The sequence below is a fragment of the Corvus hawaiiensis genome, chromosome 10 (assembly GCF_020740725.1).
Source record: "Corvus hawaiiensis isolate bCorHaw1 chromosome 10, bCorHaw1.pri.cur, whole genome shotgun sequence".
NCBI classification, from domain to species: Eukaryota; Metazoa; Chordata; class Aves; order Passeriformes; family Corvidae; genus Corvus; species Corvus hawaiiensis.
Window position 1 is genome coordinate 11,476,349 of NC_063222.1, and position 24,816 is coordinate 11,501,164.

General features: G+C 39.3%; 1 protein-coding gene across 19 annotated transcripts in view; it reads right to left on the bottom strand.

Moving 5' to 3' along the window:
• DOCK10 (dedicator of cytokinesis 10) overlaps positions 1 to 24,816 on the bottom strand; it is a 144,962-nt gene that overhangs the window by 48,240 nt on the left and 71,906 nt on the right. For all 19 annotated transcript variants that reach the window (XM_048314385.1, XM_048314387.1, XM_048314380.1 and 16 more), the window contains exons 5-17: positions 22,391 to 22,463; positions 21,944 to 22,078; positions 21,500 to 21,634; positions 16,858 to 17,041; positions 15,147 to 15,232; positions 12,924 to 13,007; positions 11,880 to 12,035; positions 9,998 to 10,222; positions 9,136 to 9,258; positions 8,445 to 8,527; positions 2,865 to 2,987; positions 1,526 to 1,605; positions 254 to 441 (exon numbers count right to left, since the gene is read on the bottom strand). In XM_048314385.1, the coding sequence (XP_048170342.1) occupies positions 254 to 441; positions 1,526 to 1,605; positions 2,865 to 2,987; positions 8,445 to 8,527; positions 9,136 to 9,258; positions 9,998 to 10,222; positions 11,880 to 12,035; positions 12,924 to 13,007; positions 15,147 to 15,232; positions 16,858 to 17,041; positions 21,500 to 21,634; positions 21,944 to 22,078; positions 22,391 to 22,463 (1,675 nt within the window). The remainder of the gene's footprint in view (positions 1 to 253; positions 442 to 1,525; positions 1,606 to 2,864; positions 2,988 to 8,444; positions 8,528 to 9,135; positions 9,259 to 9,997; positions 10,223 to 11,879; positions 12,036 to 12,923; positions 13,008 to 15,146; positions 15,233 to 16,857; positions 17,042 to 21,499; positions 21,635 to 21,943; positions 22,079 to 22,390; positions 22,464 to 24,816) is intronic.

Genomic DNA, 24,816 nt, shown 5'->3' on the forward strand with positions numbered 1-24,816 from the left:
CCCTTCTGAAAATTGTGAAGAAGGTATTACCACATTCTCTCTCTTTGCACCACTAGTACAACTTAAAATTAACCCATAGATTCAACTCATTAAAATTGTACCAATATTTTATCATTGCAAATCCTGAAAAAGATGAAAAGCTAACTCAGTGACATCACCATTTTCCTCTCATTGTAAGTACTCCATTACTCCTAAAAGAGTTCATGCAATGTATGACTACCCCATGTTGGCCTGAATCAGTCACATACTGTACCTTGTTGAAGTGTTTTTGGCTGTCATACTTGAGGTGTTTTGGATAGATGTATATTTGGTTCTTGTACACTCTGTAAGGTCGAGAATATTTCGTTGATTCCTGCACGAATTCCTCAACTTCCACTGTAGGTTGATGCTCTTTTACATTATGGAATGGCTTGATTGGAATAAAGGATGAAGTTACACAGTCTTCAAAAGAAAAGGAAAGAGAGCCATCACATATTGTGTTTGTTTTTACAGTCTTACTATGAAGAGTAATATTGAGATGGAACATGCAAAATCCTGCCTTTATTTACAAAGAATGAGTAATGCTGAGATGCCTTAAATTTACATATTACCTCAGAACAGTGGCAATATGTCATCCTCAAATGGTTTTTCTCACTTGAGTTAAACTGGACAGCATTGGTAGCCCCTTTTGACACAAACATAGTGTTTGGTGACATTTAATGCTGTAAGAGCCCCATTGGTATATGGACAATTTCTGCAGAAAGTACTGAGAGATACTGCTTCTAATCAATTTTACAGCTCAACAGCTTAAGTTTTTCTATTATCTAATAACATAATAAATAAAATGAAGAAATGAGCAGTGCAGAACTAGATCAAATACATGATGTAATTGGGATAACTGAAATCAGATCAAGAAACAGAAGATGAAAATAAGCACTCTGTCACCGAAACTGGGAGAGATTAAAACTGGGCAGAGAATACTTTCTCTTCCTATGTCATTAAATCAGTGAGGCATTTAACTTTATGGGGAACTCAAGCTGAGAGGGGCCACCATCTTAGGGATGTCCAGAGCTACCAGAACTATTTCTGGGAAGAGCCATTGGACAGACCCTGCCTACAAATTCCTTCCTCAAATCATAGAATAACGCCCAGGAAAATACCAATATGGTGTGAGGAAGCTGAAAGATACACCGCAACAAATTTTACTTCCCTCTAACCTAGTACAAGAGGAAATTGCCAGCTTCAGAGCAATGCAGGTGCTCTGCAACCCATGCAGCATGGGGAAAAGTGGCTCTAGGCCAGATACAGCAGTGTGGTTTCTTTCTCCTCTTTCACAGGCACTAAAAACTGGGGTGCATCTGGCCAGGTACAGGATGAAACAAAGACTGGCATAATTAAATGACAACAAACCAAAAACACTCCCCTGCATACATTTCCTACACAATGGACACTTCTGTCAGAACTGTCTCGAGGCATGATTATGGATTGAAAGCCTATGACAATATCCTATGTAATTAGAATAATTAATTTTCAAGTGGAATCATACTTGGATGTTCCAAAGGAACACAATCAACTGCAATGTCCAAACAGCCAGGTATAGTCTGTATTTTGCTAATCTTCTCCGCCCTGCAATGAGATAAATGAAAAAATTTTAGAAAATTAGAACAATAGAGATGATACCATCACAGGAATTAATCTAAAATGAAAAACAGACCCTGATTTAAGATATAAATATACATGAAACACATTTAAGATACACCTATTGCTATTAAACTCTAATCAAATATAACAGCAGAAATAAAATATGATTTGGTTTGTGGTCTCTTTTTTTTTTCTTAGTCTCATTCCTGCCTTCTTTTTGCAAGCAATATTATTTTGTAGAAGACAAAGAAAGTGATGAAGCAAAATTTATGAGAATTAACTACCTACTTTTACTTTCTAAAATATTCCCTAAAAGGAATTCAATAAGCACTGGGATGAGAGGAGCTCACAGCATTGTGGCTTCTGCAAGTACCATGCTGAAAAGGGACCAAGACATATTCCTTGTGCCTAAGCAATTTGAGTAGTGCCAAAACTATGATGCTAAATCTCTTTTGTCTAGAAGATGTTTTAGAGACACAAACACAGCAGTGGTGACACTAATGAATAGTCAGTAGAGTGTCCTGACCAGTAACAGCAAGATGGCACAAGAAGTTAAGGGCCTGATCCAAGCCCCATGGCTGACAGTCAATCTTTCTATGATTTTTTTTTTTAATATAAATGGAAAAGAAATTATTTAGATGAATTCCTTTTTAGGCACATTTAGAGTAGAAGGGACAAGAAGAAATACACGGTTCAATTCTCATGTCACTTATCCAGTATAAACACAGACCCTGCTCTAGGATTAACCTGATTTATACCTGTGTGGAAGACTATTCAGCCAAACCTCTGTTCAGTAATTTCCAGACTGTAAAACACTTGGAGAAGGTTTTTACTTTTGATGTCCATTCTTCAGTTTGCCACGGAAACTCAAGCAAACAAAAGCAAGGAGCTGGGAAACCCATAAAAATGCTTTTTTTCTTTTTTCTCGTTTTTTTTTCCCCTGAGATAATGTTCTCTTTTTGAGTACTTCAACTGCATCTTCCCCTGATAAAAGCTGATTTAAGCAATCACTATTTTTAGGTTATAATAACATTTATTTTAATGTGCCAAATGACGTTTCAATTTTCCTGGAAAGTCCAACCTCAAGCACTCTTTGGCAGGTAATAACCTAATGTGAAAAAACTAATGTAATAAAATTTAACATGGCCACTTTGGCACATTGTGTTAAATGAAGAAAAAAACCAGCAACCATTATTCTGCACAGCTTTATAAAGCTTCAAAGCAAATTAGAAACTTTTCCTTACCTTCTGTATTCTGCTATTAGTTTAATCAAATCTTCCATGGAAATCTTATTACTTTCTTGCCTGAATAAAGGTGAGAATCGGGAGTCTCTGTCAACATTTCCCTGATTATCTTTAAACACTGGCCTATAAAGAAAGAAAAATGGCATATTTATAAACACTCATCCATATATATATATATATATGTATGTATATATTTGAGCATTTGAAATTGTCTTGTAATCTTTTAACAAAGCTGTGATATGAATTCTTACAGAAATTCATGGCCTCTCTGCAGATTATCACCCTAGAAAGCATTGCCAAACTTTATGTTTGCAGGAGCAAAGCCAATTTCAGTTTATTCCATGTGAATCCCAGTCCTGCAAAGACCTCAGACCTGGTTTGAGTGAGAGCCTCTCACCCATCATGGACACGACTCTTCACTTCAACAAAGAGACTGATTCCTTATTTCAAGGAATCAGTTTGAAGAATTCTGTGCATCCATAGGTGGCTTCATCCATAGGTAATTTCATCCAAGAAGTTATTATCCAAGGAAAATCATTATAATTTTAAACAACAGAAATCATAGCAAGCTGTCAAATCTCAACCACCACCTCCTACCACATAAAGAAACACAGGTTAGAGACCTCAATGAGTGCTCCTGTGCATTAAATCTGTCCTGTGTCCTCCAGGAGCATGACACCAGCTCACTGTGGCTTAGCATTCCTTCACAAAACAAGTTTGGGCAGCACCAACTAAATTTTTGATGAACCAGTTACAAAGTGCCCAACAAAATGGAAAAGAAGGATAACCATCTATAACTGAGAACAATAAATATCAGCTGTTGTGTGCACAGGAAGACATTTCCAGACATTTCCATTCCTGCTCATTGACACTTGCAGGATTTAATTAAGACACTCCAGTGCCCTTTGTATATCCTCAAGGGTCACACATGCTGGCTGGACCAGATAACGTAACAGCCATCCAAATTAATCAACCTTGGATTCAACTGTAGTATGAAAATCGTTGCTTAACAAAAGTAAAATGTTCTTGACACTAAGTGCTGTTCTGTGAATCATTTGGCCAATCTTGCTTCCTTAATTTACTTCTCTGTTCCACTGCCAGTGAGAAGAAGAATTGATGCCAGGACAAATTGTTGCCAGATGCAAAATAACGGAGCAAACCTTTGGAAGAGGATCCCAAGAATAAGTATAAATGCACCGTATCTTAACTTAATTAACTGAGAGAAGCATCCCTATTTCAGTTCTTTGCAACTGTAATGATCAACTCTCTTCTATCAGATTTTTGCCTCCAGCTGTTGGAGGGAATAAGGTCCACACCAATACACCATGTCAAAAAGCTTACTAGGGAGAAACCAGACCTCATTTCTGGCAGCCACCACTTACTCTACAAATTCTATTAAACTGCTGTCAGAAAAAAGAAAAAGGAAAGAAAAAAGATTTAATAATTATTACAGTATTGGTGACACTATGATATTTCTTGGACTCAGCACTGCTTCCTCCTCCAGACTAACAGAGAGGACCAAAACATTGGGTGAGTGATTTCCGCTGTGCCACTGGGCTCTGCAACGTGATGCTGAGCAAAACCAGGCTCTGCTGGAAACTATTAACTGATTCCAGTGCAGGCTCTGGCACCGAACAAACCCCTGCTCAGTGCAGCAGAGTGTAGGGGCACTCACCAAGGAAGGGCTGGGAATACAAGTGAAAAGGAAATGAAGCTGGAAAAAGCTCACTCTGGGTCAGTGGTATTGAGCACTGCCTTTCAGGAGGCTCAGGAACACAGCATCATGATCCTCAAGGTCTCTTCAAATCCAAAAGCTTCCGTGATTGCGCACTCCTCCCCTCTGGTTTGGAGTCAGAAGGGCTTTACAGAGTTGTCCTGCCTACAACCACTGCTCCAGAGTATCAGTGCTCCCTGGCTATCACACGCTCTACCTCTAGGACTGGTTCAGCAGCATATCCCCACTGAAATAATGCACCCAGGACAAAATTAAAGGCATGAAACTACTACAAAATGGAAATATTTTTCATCTCTCCAGCTTACACAAAGTACTCAATTTATATAAAGTTCTTAGAACCACATGAGTAGTTTAGATGTCCATTGAAAACAAGATAATCCTTCTAAAAAAGGTATGTTTTATGCACTGGGAAAACTGTACTGGTGTCTCCATTCCCCGCAATTATTAAAGCTGAAGAATTGCCAGAGCGGCAAGTATTGAATGTGTTACAGCTGCAGTCAAGTAACTGCAATCCCATGTTTTGCTAGATCCTTGCAGGCGGAACAAAAGTGCTCCTTGTCACAAGGAACATACGGAAGGCATTTGAGAATGACAACTGTCAGGTCAAAACAAGGAAATGCTTTAAAAACTTCTACAGTCCAGGGGTCCAATATTAGTCTAATACATTAACAATGCCTTAGTGCTGGGCACTTATTTACTGAGATGTTTTAATAAGAAACATTTCACAGAACTAAACTCCTGAAGAGATTCTGAAAGTGCTAATTTAGGGGTAAGCAAGTTAATAGATTACACTAAAGAAACTGTAACATCATCTCAGTACTTAAAGTGTTTATATGATTCTGCTCTTCTGACACTGTTAGCTGATTGTCCACAATCCTAAAAAAATTCTCTGAGCACAGAAAACCTACACATTGTTCATCATTTAACTTTGAAAAAAGTACTTTTGAAGTAGTGGTTTATGATTTGCAGGAAAATTGCTCACCTCCAGGGTTAGACATTCAGTGAAAGATCTGCAGCTACTGGAAATCGGTGCAGTCTCACTGCCTTCAGCTACCTCAACCTACAGCGGCTAAACCAAACCAGCAGCTGCACAAGCTGCTGAAGGAGTCAAATATTAGGTTCCAAAACATTATGTTTACAAGGGTGGAGAAGGTTTGAAGGAGTAAGAGTGTAAAAACTAATCTCTGTGAATGAAGTTTTTCGCCCCACATCTACAATATGTAGCTGAGGCAGATATTTGCAAACTTTGGCAGTTCTGGCAGGAATACGAGACTCTGACACACTGTAATTCTAACACATAGCGTAATTATACCTGCGAGAGCACACAGACACCAGATTTCCCAGCAGGAAATCAGGGAAGAACCCTGAGTCATGCTTTTGAGCAATGCTAACAAACTGGTGCCACAGGAGCTAATTAAGAGTTTCAGTCACATGTGCAATACTCAGCTGTCAAGAGTTTGGCTTGCTGAATGCATACGTAAAAATTGCACTGCGGCCATCTGTAACTGCTTTAAGGAGGGAAAATTTCCACACAAAAACAGAAGTGTGCTTAATGCCAGAATGAACTAACTGGAAAACACATTTCCAAACCCAGGGTCTTGCTATTTATCATAGCCAAACCATTTTTTCCCCCTGTAGCGCGATAGCCTCATGTGGAAACTTCTGTTTTCAAGCTGTGAAAACAGAAATAGATTTTATACTCCGCTTTTACCAAAGTCAGACCTGAGCAATGTTAATACACAAATAGATGTAAATGAGTGTGGAATTTATATTTTCTCAATGCCCCTCAGCCTGACAGGCATTTAGGGTGCTCTGTGCCTCACAGGGATAGAGGCCACAGCAAACTTCACTCATGTCTGTAAAGACTTCCCTTAGCCAGAGCAAGTGCAGAGCTGCAGCCACAGTTCTGGGCTGAGGCACACACTCCGTGATGCACTTGGGCAGTACAGCTGTGGAACACACAGCCCAGCAGCTGAGAACCAGGGGAGTGGGGCACAGCCCAAATCCTGCTCCTGCCCACTCCCTCTCACCACAAGGCAACAAGGGATTGACGCTTGGGGAATCCTATAAAAGGAAAACACACTTCTTTCAAAATGAGAAGAAAACCTTTCTGTATTTTATTTTTGGCAGGATTTGCTGAAGCGGTGGAAGAATGTTCTAGCCTTCTTTATACGCATGAGTGCCTGGCCAGACCCTAAACTAGTTAAAATCATCATGACACCTAAAGATAGCTACAGCAAGGGCTGAGTTGCAGAACGTTATCACTGATGGTACTGCCACAGAGCACAGGCAGGCAGACAGAGTTAATAGGAAGCTTCAGGTCAGTCTGGTGCCAAGCCTGCACCACCTGCCATTGCACAGTCTGTTACATGGTAAAAGTGTCTCTATCAACCCATCAATATGATTTTGATGAAAGGTCCTCCAGCTACACAGACATAGCAAATATTTATGAGCATCCTTGAGCTTGGAATGACAGATCAGAACACATTATCAGCCTTTCTCTTGAGCACTCACTTACCTCTCCTGTTCTTACTGGATATTGAGAAAGAAAGTACATAAATAAAAAATAAATGAACGCTTCAAATGGCCATACCTCACTGCATGTTTCCTTCTTTGCCATCTAAGCACCATATTCTAAAATCAGAAGCTTTCCTCTGCACATGTCATGGGAAACTATGCCCTTCTGGAGCTCTGTGCTCCCCAGAAGAAGCACACACCACAGAGCTCTCTCATAACTACGGGCAATGCCACAACACGAATTTTTCACCCAGCACTTGCTCTTCCTTTTTCCCTACTGAGAGCTTTAGGCAGCTCTCCACCTGGCCTGCTGCTGTGAGAACAGAAGCCACAGAGAAGGAGGAATGTTTTCACTTGGCAATTGAAAGCTTTCCTTTTTATAGGGAATATAAAAATTTATATTCCCTGCTCTACACATGGCAGAAAGAAAGCAGAGCTGTCACAGGGACACACAGGAGGGTCTCCATTAGGAAGCTCTCTCATTCCAGGGCAGCAGTAAGTTGAAGAAATTAAACAACACTGAGAAAGAAAAAAGGGAGAGGACAGAGAAAGGAATTACATCAAAACTTCAAGGAAGAAAAAAAGGAAAAAAAAAAGCCATGTTTGCTAAAAGGAGATCAAAAGACACAGGGGTGCCTCAATCTTGAGGTGAGACCAGCAAAAAATTATACAGGAGGAGAGAGAGAAAGAATAAAAATCCATTACTGCCACTGCACTGACCTGCAATAAAACCCAACTGACCTGCCAAATGAGAAAATAGAAGTTCTCCATCACCTACTAACCACAAAAAATGCAAGAGTACCTGAACCATAATCCCTCAATATTACCCCCAAAGCACTTCAAGTCCTTGGTTAGAGTTTTCTTAAAACTTGACAGGCATCATAACAAGAACAGAGCTTCACACCTATGCACCTACTTTCTAGGTGGCCACTGCAACTCTCTTTCAGACCACAATTCTCTTTGCAGGAAATTCTTGTGAGAACTGTGACTTTAACATCTCTTTGGCAATTTTTAGCCCCCAATGAATGGTGGAGCTCACGATAAATTGATATTTCATCAGCTACCTTTGCTGCTCCCTGGCAACTTCACTACACACCTGAAGAAAAGATTCCACCACAGTAACATTTAATGAGCAAGTAACGGACATTTAGCTGTGAGAAAAATAGGGCAATGAAACAAAAAAACTGCAGGATATTCTGGGGTCCTGGACCAGAGAGAAAGCTTTGCTTAGCTTCAGGCAGAAAAAGTGGGAAAGAATAAAAGGATAGAAGTCCAAGGGAATAAGCAATAAGATGCTTATTAAAATCATGAAAAGAATGAATACATACCTCACTGACCAAGCAAATGGCATACGGTATTTCCCCAGCTTGCTGCAGAACTGTTTATTGGATTTTAATACTTTCTGTGCCCACTGCAAAAATGGAAATGTGAATTATTTCATCAATAGCATTCTAACACCTTAAATGGTGCACAAAGTACATGCAAGCTGAAGAGGCTACAGCATCACTACAATAATTTGGCCTGATATTGTTCATAACAAAAGGTTCCAGGGTGGACAGCAGAGACATCACAAGATGAATATGATGCTGCTGACAAATTAAACCCTTTCACCACTCCTTTATTCAGAACTGCATTAAAGTTGTTCCGGTTTTCTGTAATTACCCAATGCAGGTGCAGTGCCTGCTCTCAGAGACAGGCAGGTGCCTAGGCCAACTTTGCTCATGTACAAAGTTCCCTAGCTCATAATTTCTAAAAGATTGCTGAAAGAGAATATCCCTGTACTAAGGCATAACCAGCACAGGAATGCACCACAGATGGTTTTGCATGTTGCAGGCAAAATGGAGCTTCATTCATTCAGTCAGTGAACTTGGACATTTGCTTTCTGAAGCATGGGGCTCCCGGGAGCTTGTCCTGTTCAGCAACCACACACTGCTGAGATTCGTCAGTACGGTTTGCGATGCCTTCAGCTTCCAGCACGCAGAAGCTACAGAGAAGGAACTGATGTTCCTGTTACATTACCTTAAAAGAATCAGGATTCTTAATGTAAGGTTCGGCACTGCTGGCAATGTTTCCCGTAAGCACCTTTTCTATTTTTGCCACTAGTACAATCTCAGAGTGAGGATTACTTATGGAGAAAAGAGCCTGTGGATAAAAGAGAACAGTTCAAAAATATACAGCAGTACTGGAGAAAGGAAATACTGCCAGTGCTCTCTGTTCATGGAAACAGTAACAAACCAAATCCAGAAACGAGTATTAAGGATTATTATCTTGATTTATTCAACACAGACAGACGGAAAAGAAAATCTTTGTATTAGTGCTGAAGTCAACTTGTGCACATGCAGCACCTTGCAAACAGACTGATTCAAGTCAAAAAGCAGTATGACCATGTTAGCATGGTCTAACCTAACTGTTCCTCTCTTGGGCAGCACCTAAAAGCTGGCCTAAATCAGTCATTCCTCAGGGGAATGAAAGGAGGAGAAAAGTAACACATGCTGCTGTTTCAGCACACAGCTTATGGCAACAGCAAGAATGTGAAAGCACTTTGAGATTATTGCAGCATCTAGGTATCTAGGTGTTGGTCTGAGTTGTGATTTTGTCTGGCTGGTTGGAAGAGCTCAGAAAATGGACCCAAAGAGCACAGGAAATATGGGTGGTTTCGCTAAATAAGAGACACTAACTTTTATCACAGTTTTGATTGTAAATGGTCTATACAGGGTTCTCAGAAAGCTGTATATGAGTACAACCAACACATGAAAAAACATTTTCTTGAAAACAAGAACTACTGGTAGTATACATGACTTCTCCAATGAAAAAGAATACTACTGATCTTTCTAAAGAAGTCACACAGGTCACTAAGCCATGCAAGTTGCACGTGGAGTACCTGTTTGGGGTATTTCAGCCACTCTTCTGGGAACCCTTTGACCTGTGGTTCTTCCATTTCATTTGAGCCAATACTTGAGTCAACTGCACCATTTTCTACTAGACACGAGGAACCTGAAATCATCTGTCTAACCAGAGTGTGGTTCAAATCCACATGAAAATCAGCAGAGATCTTCCTGCCATCCCTGACGTCATACAGTGCCACGCTCACAAAGAAAGGCTCTACCTAGAGAAAATACCAGAAACATAATACAGGGGTAAGTGAGAGAATGAGGGTAAGGTCTGTCTTTTAATGGATTTCTGCAACTACAAAAAAAGAAAGTAAACAAATATTATTTACAAATTATGAGATACATTAAAAACACTCACACACTCCCTTGCCCAAGTTAGTTTCAAAGCGTGTGATTTTAGGGGCTTTCTTTTTTTGTCAACAGGGTACCAGAAGAGGAATTGAGAGCTTAGAAACTCACAGAATCAAAAGCAACTGGATAACTAATTATTAGAGTAAATGAATAGAGTCCCAGTAAACACACCGCAGGATTTTTAAAATGCAGATTCAGAGTCATTATAAAAGAGGGAAGAGTGAGTGTGGGCTTTCCAGGGATCGTCAGAAATGCGACACAAAGATGACAAATGCCAGGGGATGGAAAATGTTTACTGGTACAAACACAAAAGCGTGGGTGTATTATTCTGTGGGAAACACATGTTCCATTTTGCTGGGAAACCAGCACTCAAACCACTCTGACAGTGCCCACTTATCCTATGGCAGAGTACCAGGGAATTCAGTCCTGTGACTGAAAGTAACCTTCAGAGACCATCCACAGTTCTGACAGAATAAATCAGCCTCAGAATAACACCACCTGAGCTGTCCAGAAATCAGAACCTTAAAACTGTGGAGATAAAGAGCAGTGCATAACAGGAACAGTGTCCTATGCTTTTTCAGCCTCTGCAGTGAATATTGCATGCCCTTGGTGCAGTTATCGTGACTTTATTTAAACAGTTATTCCAGTCTGCCAAAAAAAGATATTGATTACATCATGCTGAATTTGCACTCACTGTAGAGGTCATCTTCAAATGAAAAACAAACAAATCAACAAACAAAATCAATGCCTCATATGTAATATATGAAAGTGGAGTTGCTGGGACACTGATGTCTCATAACTTTCCTGCTTCAGAGGAGAACTAACTAAAAGCTATAGACTAACATCTACATCCCAATTTTCCCTGCCCCTTTTTTTTTTACAGTAAGAATAAGCAAAATTTTCTGTTTTGTCCTGTTTTTAGCTGGACTTTTCCACAAGATGAAACATCCTGTCCTTTCTATTTTGCCTTCTCTCCTGTAACTTTATCTGCTTGGTTCCTGGTCTCTCTCAGAAAAAAAACCAGCAAAAAAACCCCAATTCACCAGCAACTGATATTCAATTACCTCCCTACATAAGTCTTGGCAGTTTAAACTCGTTCTTCTTATAGCAATTGTTAAGAATCCTCAAGGATTTAAACATTTTTGATTCTCCACTGAACTGTAGCTAAAAGTCTGCAATCTAAATCAGCTTCAAAATATCTATTGAAAAGTTAATCAGTTTCATTATTCAGTCCAAAGGAATGGTCAGGGGAGGAGGAGTGAATGTAGTATGCATGTGTGAGACAGCTTTCCTTTCACTTCTCTTTCCAAACCAACACATGTACAGAAAGAGAAAAAAAACCCCAAGCATCAAACCAACAACAACAACAACAACAACAACAACAACAACAACAACAAAAAAAAACAAAAAAAAAAAACAAAAAAAAACCAAAAAAAAAAAACCAAAAACACAAAACAAAAAAAAAAAAAAAAACAAAAAAAAAAAAAAGAGAAAAATCACAGAGAAATAAGAAAAGCTTACATTGGTTGAGGGATCATTTTCATTTTCAGTAACACAGGCCTGGAGATTCAAACTGAGGGATTTGCAGGTTATCAGGATCCTCTTTGCAGGCTTTTCTTCGAATGGCTTTATCACTGAGTCTCTCCCTGGAAACTCCCTTTTCTGAGGATTCAATGCCTGAAACAAGTTGGGCAATTTGTTATATATAGGAAAAAACATCATATTCCAAAACTAAGTAAGCTTTTTAAAGGTCTTTGCAACCACTGAAACACCTGAAAACCTCAAAAGTCACTCTTGGTATCTTCATATTACTACAGTAAATGAGTGTTACTCCCAATTTATAGATTAGGAAACAAACCAAAAAGATTGCCTGAGGACATATATAATGTCAGAGGCAGAATTAGGGATTCAAATTAGATTTCCTGTAATTTTAGAACAGACTTTTTTCTTGTTTACTTACTGTTTCTGAAACTTTAGCTTTTAATCTCCTCATATAGATTAAAAAACCTCACATTTTCAGATTATTAACACCACATTTTAGAATGAGATTGCAGGCATTTCCCTCTTTTCCCATTACTTATATGCCACATTACTATTTCAATTCGCTTAATACTTTGAATAAAGGTCTTGTAGCTGATTGACAGCAGCTCAAGTTTAAATATACACTGATCCCATTGTTACTTAAGCCTTCTTTTTAAGTAAAATAAAATTTCTATTTAAATCACATTCAGTGCAAGAAATAATGTTCTTTGAATCCTCACATTAAATGTTAAACTTTGCTTTAATGCTTGTTTTAAGCTCATTCAGAGTTTAGCTCGACTGGACTGGGTGACCTCCAGAGGTCACTGCCATCCTCAGCCATTCTGCAGTCAAAGTGTAGAGTCTGTATAGAAATCTCTGTGGACTACAGATAGCTCCCCTCTCTCTTCACAGCTGAAGTCTTGGGTATACCCAGTTGCTTGCTGAAGTGCAAACCACTTTCCTGGCTCAGCTAACCCAGTTAGCTCGTGCTACCTGTACTTTAAAACTTCTAAGAATTGAAAAAAAAAATTTAGAATCTCTTACTGCTATATCAGGATCCAAAGAGAACAGGTTTAGCCGCTCTGTATTCCGAGAAGCTTTCACCGTTTCTTCTGTTTCTGTGATGTACTGTGGTGACAGATAATAAATTAGTTTTCTGCACAAGAACAGAAATCCATAGAGTTTTTAGACTTCTAAATGAGTGATCCATGTTTCACTCACAACAACATTTCCCATTTCTGCAGCAGTTTTCCCAAAGCATTTCCATGCACACTCTGCTTGTGAAGCAGGGATTTTCAGGCCATGACATACTTTTAAGAAATCCCAAAATAGATCAATTAAGTAATTCAAGTTTTTGTATGTTCATGTGTGCTATCCATTGAGTAAGATACACCAAAATCAATTTAGAGATTCCCAAGATGAGGGAAATAAATCCCCAAAAAACCAGCCCCACAGAAAAACACCTGCCAGGGGAAGGCAGAAAGGGGAGCAGCAAATGGCACTCACACTCACAGGCTGGGCAGACACACAGACTGCAGCATCACCCAAAGGGAAGGCTGAGAGTCCTCTCCCATCCACCCTCTGCCACAGGGAGGATCACACATACCTATTTCCTTTCTGACAGACACATGCTTAAGTTAATAGCAAGCTCTCTGACAAAACCAATTTCACCTCCTGAAGCTGCCTGGTGCTTTCCTACCCCACCTTCTAAAAGTTTATCCTTATGTCTAACTGTGGTAACTTTTTCCTTGCTATTTAACCTCACTTATCCAATATGTAAAGTAAGCCCTATACATTTCCCTTCCCCTTAAAGATCCCTTTGGATAGCTCTGAAATTTTTTTCTCAGTCTAAACATGCTCAATTCCTTCAATCTTTCTTTGCACTTAGATTTCCCCTAATTTTTAAATTGTTAATCTCTGAACTTTTAACAGAGTGTCCATCTTTTCCGGTTGCCTAGGACTGAGTACAACCCTTAGTTACCATGGCACAGGATATTCTCTTGTTCAGGTCCCATTCAGTGTCTCACATCTTCCACATCATGACATTGCCAGCACACATTAAGTAACAAGCAGCAGTAGCAGCCCAGCAAGACCAAGAGCTCTACATTGACTTCCTAACATGCACTGCCTGTGGCCTGACCTGAAGAGGTAGGCCCTGATGTGGCTCTGGTAAACTGGTTTAGAGATGGGATCAGCATATTTATCTGCCACAGACTAAGGAAAGGCCACAGAACACTGCTGCAGCCAGGCCTACAGAGCCAGGGTGGGGGAACAGGAATTATCCATATAAAGGGCAAAACAAGCATCACAAAACAAGCTGACCATCTCCTATAGCCTTGCAGGCACCAGTGGTCTTTGAGATATCAGTAAGATACTTCTGAGATATCTGCATCAACTAAATCATTAGAAAGAATCTATCCACAAACAAGATGATCAGACACTTCTGCTGCTCTTAATACATAAACCACATTTTATCCGGTTGGTTGTTTCGTGTTTATTTTGTTTGGTGATCTGATTTTTTTTTCTTTTTCTCATTCTAGGTGACCACTTCACATATATGAATATGATCTACAGTAAAATTCTGTCCTCAATTGCATAGACAGCTTTCAGTTCAAATCTGTGTGAGTAACATCCTCAAACAGCATTTGGCTTTGTAGACAGACAGTATCTACAGCAGCTCACTGGCAGAAGGCTACAAACAGATTGTGCATTCGTTTAAGAGAAAGCAGTGAAGCATTTCCAATCTAGCTTTTCATTAAAAAGCTTCTTAGCACCATCTACAATTATCTCATCCACATGAAGCAGTTTATAAGCTCCAGAGAACAAAATGCCTCCCCCTGGTAGCACACATATCTTTCAGTGAAGTTACAAAAGGCAATGAGCACTTCAGAGCTCCCTTCCTTGCCAGTCACACAGGAAATCTTGGCTCTCCAAGGGCCAAGCTCTACTGAAATGCAGTTCAGATGAGCAAATATTTCACACATAACTGCAGGGACCAGACCCTTACTGCCTTCCTGGTCTAAATCAAAATACTCTGTGGAGCACCTGCTCTCTCTGCATCTGATGGAGATTTTCTCACTTAAACAAAAGGATGAGTTGCTCAGAAAGAAGATTATTCCTGTCATTTGTTGTGCCTCTAACAATTTTAATAGACTGTGCTATATTTTTCAACCTTTCACAATATTAATGATTAACCTATTGGCAGGCATTTTTCACCTAGGAAATTCTTTGCACTAAACTTGTAAAGAAAAACATAACATCCATTACTTTCGCGAAGTCTGGGTGCAACGTGTTCTCTGAAGAATCTGCCTCTTCTTGAGAGCAATCATAATTCACCAAAACTTCTGCAGGGTCTTGAAGAGAAGAAAAAATAGAAAACACGAAATGGTTTTATTATTCTTGCTATTACCATTGCGTTTAAAAGATAAAACCCCATATTTCATGTTATTTCTTTTTATCTCCTTCAGTCTCATCAGGCTACCAAATGGAAGCGACGCTCATGTAAACCTCTGTCCTCCTGAACCTCATCTCCACTGTTGCCCACTGTATCTTAGTCTATATTTAAGCTTCCAAACAACAGGCCTGACTGCTCAGTGAAACATCCAACACATTCACCCATGACAAATATTCATGCCCATGACAAAGGGACAAATCAGTCTCTTCTGATGCAACACCAAAGGTTTATGTCAACCAAAAGATTTTGGATACCCAGTAACGGGAGTATTCAGCGAGGCAGGCAGCACCTTACCTGCCTGTTGGGAAAGGGAGGGATGCAGTGTCTGGACTCCATGAGCTGCAAACCTATGGATCCAGAGAATAGCACTAAACACAAGCCCTGTGCTTTACTCAGCTCACCAGGGAGTGCTGTTTTCACTAGGTAACTCCCCCATGTGAAAGAAGTCATTGCAGTCACTTTGGGCTCTTCTTGCCAAGAAAGCCTCATGTCTTTTGACAAGTTAACTCCATAGCACATTCCTGTTGCTTGTTATCAGCTTTTTTACCAGTAGAGACTTCTGTTTTCTGTTAGCCTGTGTTTTTGACCTTTTATGCACATATTTCTTCCTGTTTCATTAATATCCCTTAGGGGTAGGATTTTCAAAAGTACTCCTCTGATTCTGAAGTGCAAGTCTCTTGTGCCTCCAAATTACAAAAACATCTTTGGCTATATGAAGAGTATCCTGTCCTTCCAAAATTAGAACTTATTATAAACATCAGGCTAAAGAGTTCAATTAGCTCTGAACATCCCTAATGTTCGGATGCATGTGGATTCAAAGCTTTGACTCAGCTCAGAGCACACGCATTCTACATCTGTATTAAGGTTTCAAGTGTTTTCAGCCTTAGAATTTCAGCTGGAGTTCATCCAAACTGAATGTGGATTTATTATGTGGAGGAATGAGTTACTGCCACACGAAGACTGCAGTATAACAGAGCATCCAATTCTTTCTTCCACAGTGAAAGTATAATATGCAAGCTCAGAAAAGCAAGAAGTAAAAGTCAATAAGCTTTCAGAGAAAGAGCCATATACCACAGCTGGGATTTTTTTTTTTTTAATTATTAGCTCCAGATTTTTAGAGAAAGCAAAATGCTGGAAAAAGAACTGATCTAACCACTCTCCAGCACAAAACTCTCTTAAACTTTCAGAGTTCCAGGACAGTAAAACACAAAGTACCAGCAAGATCATTGACAGAGAGGACTAAATTTGAAAAAGAGCTGCATATGCAGAATGGAGCCACGTTGCTCCTGCTGACTTTGTGGGAACAGCTTTACCTCCCCCTCCAGCCTTTTGAAAATGATCTGAGGGGAGTTAGCTGACATTGTTCAGGGATTGCCAAGACTGGTGCTGCTTCGTCAGAAATCAATAGGTACAGAATCCATTACAGACTCAGGCAGTTAAAATGATTAAATACTGATATGAAGGTTCCACTTTTTTCACTTGTTTAAAAAAAACCCAACAATACAAGAGATTTTTCACTCTTACCAAGTCTCAGATCAGTGAGATCTGCACTCTTCCTCTCCTGAATTGTTCCCTCTGGATTTATTTGCAGGATTTTGTTAAGAGTGAAAATCCAGTCATCCATATCCTGCTCATTTTCAGCTGCCAGCACAAAGTATGTGAGGTCATTCATTTTCAACTCAAAGGCATGTTTCCTAAGCCTGTTATTCTGTTGGAACAAAAGGAAAATAAAAATAAACACTAGAAATAATACTAAAAGGTACTGAAAAAGTCATCCATAAGATGGATTTGTATATGGCCACTCCTTAAAATGACATTTAAGCGAACTTCAGCGGCTTTAAAGAAAATCCAAATAGTGCAATATTAACACAAATTTATGTCAATTTGTGCCTTTAAGAGCTTCTATGGCCAAACATATGTCCTATATTTAGCCACAGAAATCTAAGATGGACAATACTTCAGAAGGGAATACCTCCCATGTGGAACAATAAAAGACCTCTGGTCACAAAGTGCAGCACTGCTACACGAGTTGAAGCGGTCTGGAGAGAACAGCTCTAAAAATCAAGTCTCTTATACTTTACCAGCACACCAGACACAAAAAAGATAAACCAAAGTACTGCTAAGTCATATAAATATTTGGGGGATAGTGGGAACAATCTTTCCAGAAGATTGCAACAGGACAAATTCCTGCACAGTAACTATTACAATGGGTACTTCCCACGTCTACTTTTGTCTTAGATTTTAGAAACAACTTAGGGGATTTCAACAACTTTTCACAAGAGGCAAAGGTGAGGTATAGTGCTGGTCAGTCATTGCAATGCTATCCTTTTCAAGCACAAAATAAGAACAAATGCCCAGTATACTGGGAATAGACTGAGTTCTGAGATCTGTTCTGTATCACCAGATTTTACCGGCAGGAGATGATGAGTCTATCAATTTGTGTCATAAGAATTAACAGGTACTTAGTTACTGAAACACCTCAATAAAATTAAACAAAGTGATGGGATGTAACATAATGTGCTTCATTTCTCAAATCTACCCAGTTAGTGAGGCACATATCTCTTAGTCTTAAGGAAGCAGTTGCATCAATTTCTCTCCTCCTTGCTTGTATCTGAGAGAACAGTAATGCATTCTATTCCCTATTGTTTCACTGAACTTTTAAAGCTTACTGATGATGGACATCAGTGCCACCATTTTGATTTCAATATTCCAAAAGATTGCCATCACTTTGTTGACAGATTTAACCTTGGAGTGATGCTGACAAATGAAAAAAAAAAAAAAAATCCACCCCATAACTGGCCATTTCACTCCATTTTTTCTTCCTTAACAGTCTCAAATAACATGACAGTGGTCTCCTGTAGTTCTGCATACTGTAACTATTTTTCTGCACAGTCCTATATGAACAAGTTATTAAGAAGCTTCTAAGACAGATGGTGAGATGATAGTGATATTTAAGAGGAACAGAGGCAAAATCTGATAGTGATTAGCAGAGGAGGAGGAGAACCCAGGACACTGAGAAGCAAGTTCCATGAACATTTTTTTCCAGCAACAGAGATTATTTAGAAGATTCCTACCCAATCTGTTGCTAATCACTTGCTCCAATTCTTATATTACATGTCATGACCCAGATCAGGAATCACTTAAGACTGAACTACTTCTTCTGGAGCTACTTGGGTCAACAGGGTCAGACAAATCTTGGCTTTTCAAACCGACTTGGGATTGTGTGTGTGCATATATGTGTGCATGTGTGCTATTTTCTATTTCTGCTACTGGAAATTCTCTTGATAGGAAATAATTTTCCTCTGAAGTGCTCTATGAAGGTGAATATTCTTTCAGGGTTATAAATTTTAGTTCTTCAAACACAGGGTAAGAATAGGCTTGGGTTTTGCAGCAATTGGTTTGGGTGTTCACTATTTATCCTGATCCTGAAATCACTCAAATTCTCCAATCATACATTCAAGCTAATGTAAAACAAGGACTAAAATGTCATTAAAACCTGTTACGTATGTATAAAATCATATAACATAAGGGCCTGACCAAGAGCTAGAAGTTGAACAAAACTATGCCAAGAATCTTAGGTAGTGGCCATTCAAAACTTTCAAAGATAGATTATTTGTAAAGTGGATTATGTACACCAGTTCATGCATAATCTACAAAGAAGAATGCTACGTTTCAATTTTACTTCAGATAAGACAAAAGCATTTAAAATTAATGCATTTCTTTTCTATTTTATATACTTCCTCTTATGACAGGGCCAAGATCTTTAAATCAGGTACTGAAACACAAAATGAATGCATTTATTGTCTATATTATATACTGCCCCTCATAGACATGGCCAAGATCTTTAAATCAGGTACTGAAAGGCTACCAGACATTATCTAATACAGCAATACATCTTGCATGCTGAATCTTAAGAACATCAGGCAGGGCAGGAAAACTTCAATATCCACTTTTCCATCTGCACTTCAGACTTCTGGCAAGCAGATGAGATCTACAGCAAAGTCTTTGTTTTGAATCTAAGGCCAACTATTTTACCTTCCTAATCAGTTAACAGGAAAAAAAAACAAGGTACCATTTCTCAGTTTGCTCCTCTACAGAACTCCTTCCATACCTTGACTTCTTATCTTCAACACTTAATTTCAAGTTCAAAAATTTCTTCCAGAAGGAAATAATACAAGATTCAAAAAAGAGACTATGAATGAGCTATAAATGAAACATCAGGCTAAGTCTAATGCCTGGAGGGTCATTCTTCCAAAATAACAGAATTGTTTTGGAAGCACTTTTTATTTTATCTGGAGATGATTCCTCTGGGATGTTTACTACAATTTTGATATTCTATCTCTATCAAACAGGAGCTCAAAGTCATTCATAGAGACTTAAATTATTTATAGAGGTATGAAAACTCATTAAATCACAATGTACATATCACATTTTTTCACTAAAAATTCAGTTTTACCCAACTCTTTCTCCACATCCTCAGGTCTCCCTGTTTATGGCAACTCTAAGCCAGGTTTTGTTTTTGAGCCCTATGATTCCAAGTCCATCACAGACTTTGGCAGCTGATGATATTCACCCTAGTACCCCTTTGGCTAAGATTCTAACTTCTTGCAAGTGAAGATAGCTCAAATTTGTGAATCCCATACTAAACGTCAATCAAAGAACAATCACAGAAACTTGTATCTGGGGACAGGCAAGAGGAGAACCCACTGGTCAACCAGTTTAGGACAATTTGGAGGAACACTGTAGATTTAGAAAGCAGTTGTCAAAAGCTCAGGGGGAGGAGGATTTCAAAGCTTTCTTGAGTTTTTTTTGTCAGAAGTTAGTGAAAAAGGGCAGAAAACTTGCAGTCAAGGCATTTCTGTTATCCTGGAGTGTCATGAGAAACAACACAGCAGAATGGACACCCCTGGGATACCATTAAATGTGTACATAACAACACCCTACAGGGCTGGACTGGAGCTCTGGCTGAGACCCACCTTACAAGCAACACTTGCTGCCACCAGGCAGGAGCAAGCAGCAATTTCTAAACAGGATTTCTCTGTAAGAATCTCCTCTACAGCTTCTGCTACACTTCCAAGCTACCTGTGAGGGTCTTTCAAGCCAATGGATTGACACTGGCAAACATCCCTGTCCTACATGCTTCTCTCCACCCTGTTCTACACCTGTTTGAAAAAAGAGACACCCTTCTGAACAGCACAGGGGAAATGGCCATTGCCCACAGAGCTGGGGACTGTCAGCAAATACTTGTTCCCAGAGTGAATCACTGGGAACTGATTATTTTTCTTGCTCCAAAGGGTTTTAGAGGTGAAGGAGAGACATCACAACCAAGAAAACCTTTTGTTTATCAGGGGTCTTCCCTTGTGTTACCTGAAAGATTTCTTTCAAAGCAACTCTCAAATCAGCCTGCCTGGCACTGTTACCAACCTTTACTGGTTAAGTAAAGTATGGATTAAATAAAAGGCATTTCCTTCTTTAGTGACACAATGGGCTAGGTCAGTCAATAGTCACATACCATTCAAGGTAACATCTTCTTTAGAATGAAACAAAAGCAAAAAGAGAAATATATTAATAGAATGAGAGGACAGGAAGAAGAAGATGGAGGGAAAAAGCTAATGACACTGTCTTAGAGGAACAGTAGGGAAAAAAAAGGTTAGTTTAGACATTTCTGGCAAACAAACAATAAGGTTCTGTCCTACTTGATGCCATTAAGATTCTCTATCATCTCTAAAAGTGATGACCCTCAAGGAGGCTCAGGATACACGATTAATTTAACACTTGCCCAACAGGTGATGCTTTTTAACCTGAATCTCTTTACCCCACAACAAGCAAGCATGCTCTTTGTAAGCATGAGGTAAAATCTGACATCTCAGAAAATAATTTCAGTGAAACACTCCCCCCCCCCCGCACAAACATTTCACAATATTTTTTTATCATGTTTGCCATGGACAAAGAGCGTGTGCATGGTCTGCTACCATAATTCAGCAGTAGTTTTTCGTAACTTGTCAGTCTGAGCATTTGCACAAATTTAAAGAGCAAAACCACTGATGCTTTCATTTCCTGAAACTGCTAATGAGACCATTATTCTGTTAATGAACGTGTTCTTCCACTTGCCTTTTAAAATGCATCCTACACCCAAACCACTACAATGAAATAAACTGGAACTTACCTGTACAACTCCCGTACAAGAATCCAAAAAAATACATCCCTTTGGCTCCTTTGATATTTTTTCATCTTTATAAAAATTCATAATATACGAGTTATCCGACAACTGTGTCAGCTGGAAGTAGCGCTTTTTGAATGACTGAAATAGTGGGAAAGAAAAAGCATGAAAATTGTTGTACTGCAAATTATTGTCACTGATACTTTATTCACAAGGTTTAAATAACAGGTAACTCCTGACTGCACTTCAATCACACTATTTTGCAGACAACTGAAATATGCTGTGAAACTCAGTGCTGCTGAAAGCTGCTGAGCCCCAATATTTTTTATCATTTAAAGCAATTTAATCAAACCTGAGATATAAACAGCTAAATGACAATGGCAGAAAGTGTGCCTCTTTGGGGAATATAAATCCAAAAAGAATAAAGAGAGAATAATGTTGTTTCCTTACCCGAACAGTAATGCTATTGTTTACAGTGCTGTTGAAATTCCCTTTATAAAGCCATCCAGACTTGTAAACTCCTGCTGCTAATCCTCCTCCTCCTCCACCACCACCACCTTTTGAAGATGAGTGGGATGTTGTGTCCTATATGGAAGACATGGTTAATATTGCATGGACTTGTTTTCTGAATTCCAAGATGAAAAAAACCTGCAATGTGTGAATATCTACTTAATAATCACCCTTTCATTCCTTTTAAAATAAGATATTATTAATAGCCCTCCCATACACAGGATGACATGAGACAAAGCTGTTCCACTAATTTCAGAGCTATTAAAAATATGAAATACTTTATAGGAGATAATGACCTTCCATTATCATTCTTTATTTGATAGTAAAGCAATAAATAACTTCCCCAGCGGAAAAAAACCCAACCCACACCAAAACCAGAATACATACTTCATCCTTATCCACATCTTCATGATCGATTTCAAAGGAATGTGATGGCAGTTTCTCTGGTCTACATTCACTTCTGGGAGGGGGGGAAAAAAAGTATTTATTTATTTATCTATTTGTTTATTTATTAAAAACAAATCATGTACCGGCTATTTCAGGGAGGTAACCATCCCGAGCCTCCATGGCAATGTCAGTACACCTTTTGCTATATCCTATTGTCTCCTTTAAAATCACTACACTTTTAAAATACTTTTTTCCTAAGCCACATGTATCTTTATTTTTCCCAAGACTATGAAGCTCTAACAGTTCTATACAAATGATGAAATACCAGTTCTTGTTCTCTTTGCTGCTCTTTCATGACAAAATTTTGCTAATGACTCTTTCTGTTCCCAGACAGACTGTCAGCACAGCATACACTAAGCAATCCCTAATCTCCCACCCTTCTACTTGCCCATGAAGCAAGAACACAACACCACAAAGCATAAAACATGGTGTAAAAGAGGTAGTGAGAGCTCACAGAGAGGAATTTAAGGAGTAAGAAAGCGCTGAGAAAAACCTCCAAGGAGGAACACACTCAGAGAAAAACTAAAGCAATTGCTAAATATTTTGGTCCTGTCATGCACATGGTGCTGAGCTCTGCCCTGGTGCCACAGCACTGCTGCAGTGGGCATGTTGAGTACTCACTGCCTGCCCCAGGTGCTCAGCATCACACTGCAACTGCTTTCCAAACAGAAAGGGTCAGGATTCAGAAAGAGTAACTCAGAGAAAAATCTTCTACACTATGCAGCCATGTTGTACAACTGAGTGACCCAGCACAGCATGGCCTCAAGCACAACCAAGCATGAAGACCTTCAGTACTGCTGAAAGCTGCTGAGCCCCAATATTTATATTTCTATATGGAAAAGGCCACAGGGAAGTTCAGCACACCCTCAGTGAATGGAATTACTTTAGCCACAGTTAGATCTGGCATTGTAAATGATATTCCTTTCCCACGATGTAAAGCTAAACACTTAACACTCATCTAGTATTCCCCAATACAATGACTTTCTATAAAGGGATTGATATAAGAACATGCTCAGATTTCTGAAAGTACAACAGCAGATCTCTTCAAACAAAAACCGGTAAAAACTGGGCATCCAGAGCTATCAAAAGTGAGACACAGTAAAATGACAAAGACATATCAGGCCACTTTATCTTTCTTGAAAAGATTTAGTCTCAAACACCAAACTTCATAACATGCATGTGCAAATTAAGGTTGAAGAGGCTGGAAACAATATGAAATGAGGTAGACCTCGAACCAGATCTGTTAAAGGTATGTTAAGCTCAAAAGCCATGGCAGCTTTCAGCAAACAAAATGCAGACAACTCCTGCTATAATTTTGCATCTAAAATTTCAACCAGTGTGGCACCCATAACATTCCTAAGAGACACAAGATCTCGTGTCAGTATAATCCTCAGTACAATGCATGTGGTTGGGGGGGGGGGGAAGTAAGATGCAAGACACGAGCATGAACCCATGAAAGCAAATCCCATTAAGCACCACACTAAAATATCCTTCGCAGAAGAGGATGTATGTAATCAGCTAAAACGTACTTTTGTGCACAGTAATGCACCCACATCTGTCCAATGCATATTTCATAAGAGTGAAGACATTTAAGGTTAAATGGAAAACTGCTGTGCTACAAACATTTTTCTTGAGCACTAAATGCATTAATTTTCTAAACCAATCAGCAGGCTGGGTACTTAAGAAAGGGTATGTTTATAATCTCTGATTAGCAAAACTGCTCTTAATGGCTTTTTGTACTACCATGTACTCTGTTCATAAAAATACCAACATACAAGAGCAAATGCAGGTCTAAGGGAAGGTTTGCAGTGCAAAACCCTCTGAACACAGCATCTAACTGGGCCATAAGACTCAGTTTATCAGTTCCTGAAGCAATGAAGTTAGTACTAGTTTCCATCCAACCCAAGCCTGGAGCACCCATCCATTTCTTCATTATGTGCAGGTAAAAACCTTTTTCATCCAGTATTGTAATTTTAATGACTCAAATTCCAGGAAAGGAGGCAGTAACAGCTCATTCTGGCACTTAGTGATTTTGTTAACTACCCTCTAAAGCCTTCCTCAGGGGCAGGACACAAACCTTCCAGAAACAAGAGCATGAGTAGGAACTCACGCATGTAGGAATGAGCACCAGAGTCTTAACTTCTTTCCACTCAAGTCAAGGAACTTACTCCTGCCCCTCCCAGAACTTCTACAGCAATTTTCATGCCCCCAAGCACAGGAAGGATGCCCCTTACCCTGACACCAGCACATCTCTGTAGCCTTGTACCATCAGTGCACCCAGTTCTCCTGTACAAGGCAGCTACAAAGCACTGAAATCCTTCTTTCTGTTACACAGGGTAACTAAAAGGAGAATTAATCCCAGTGAA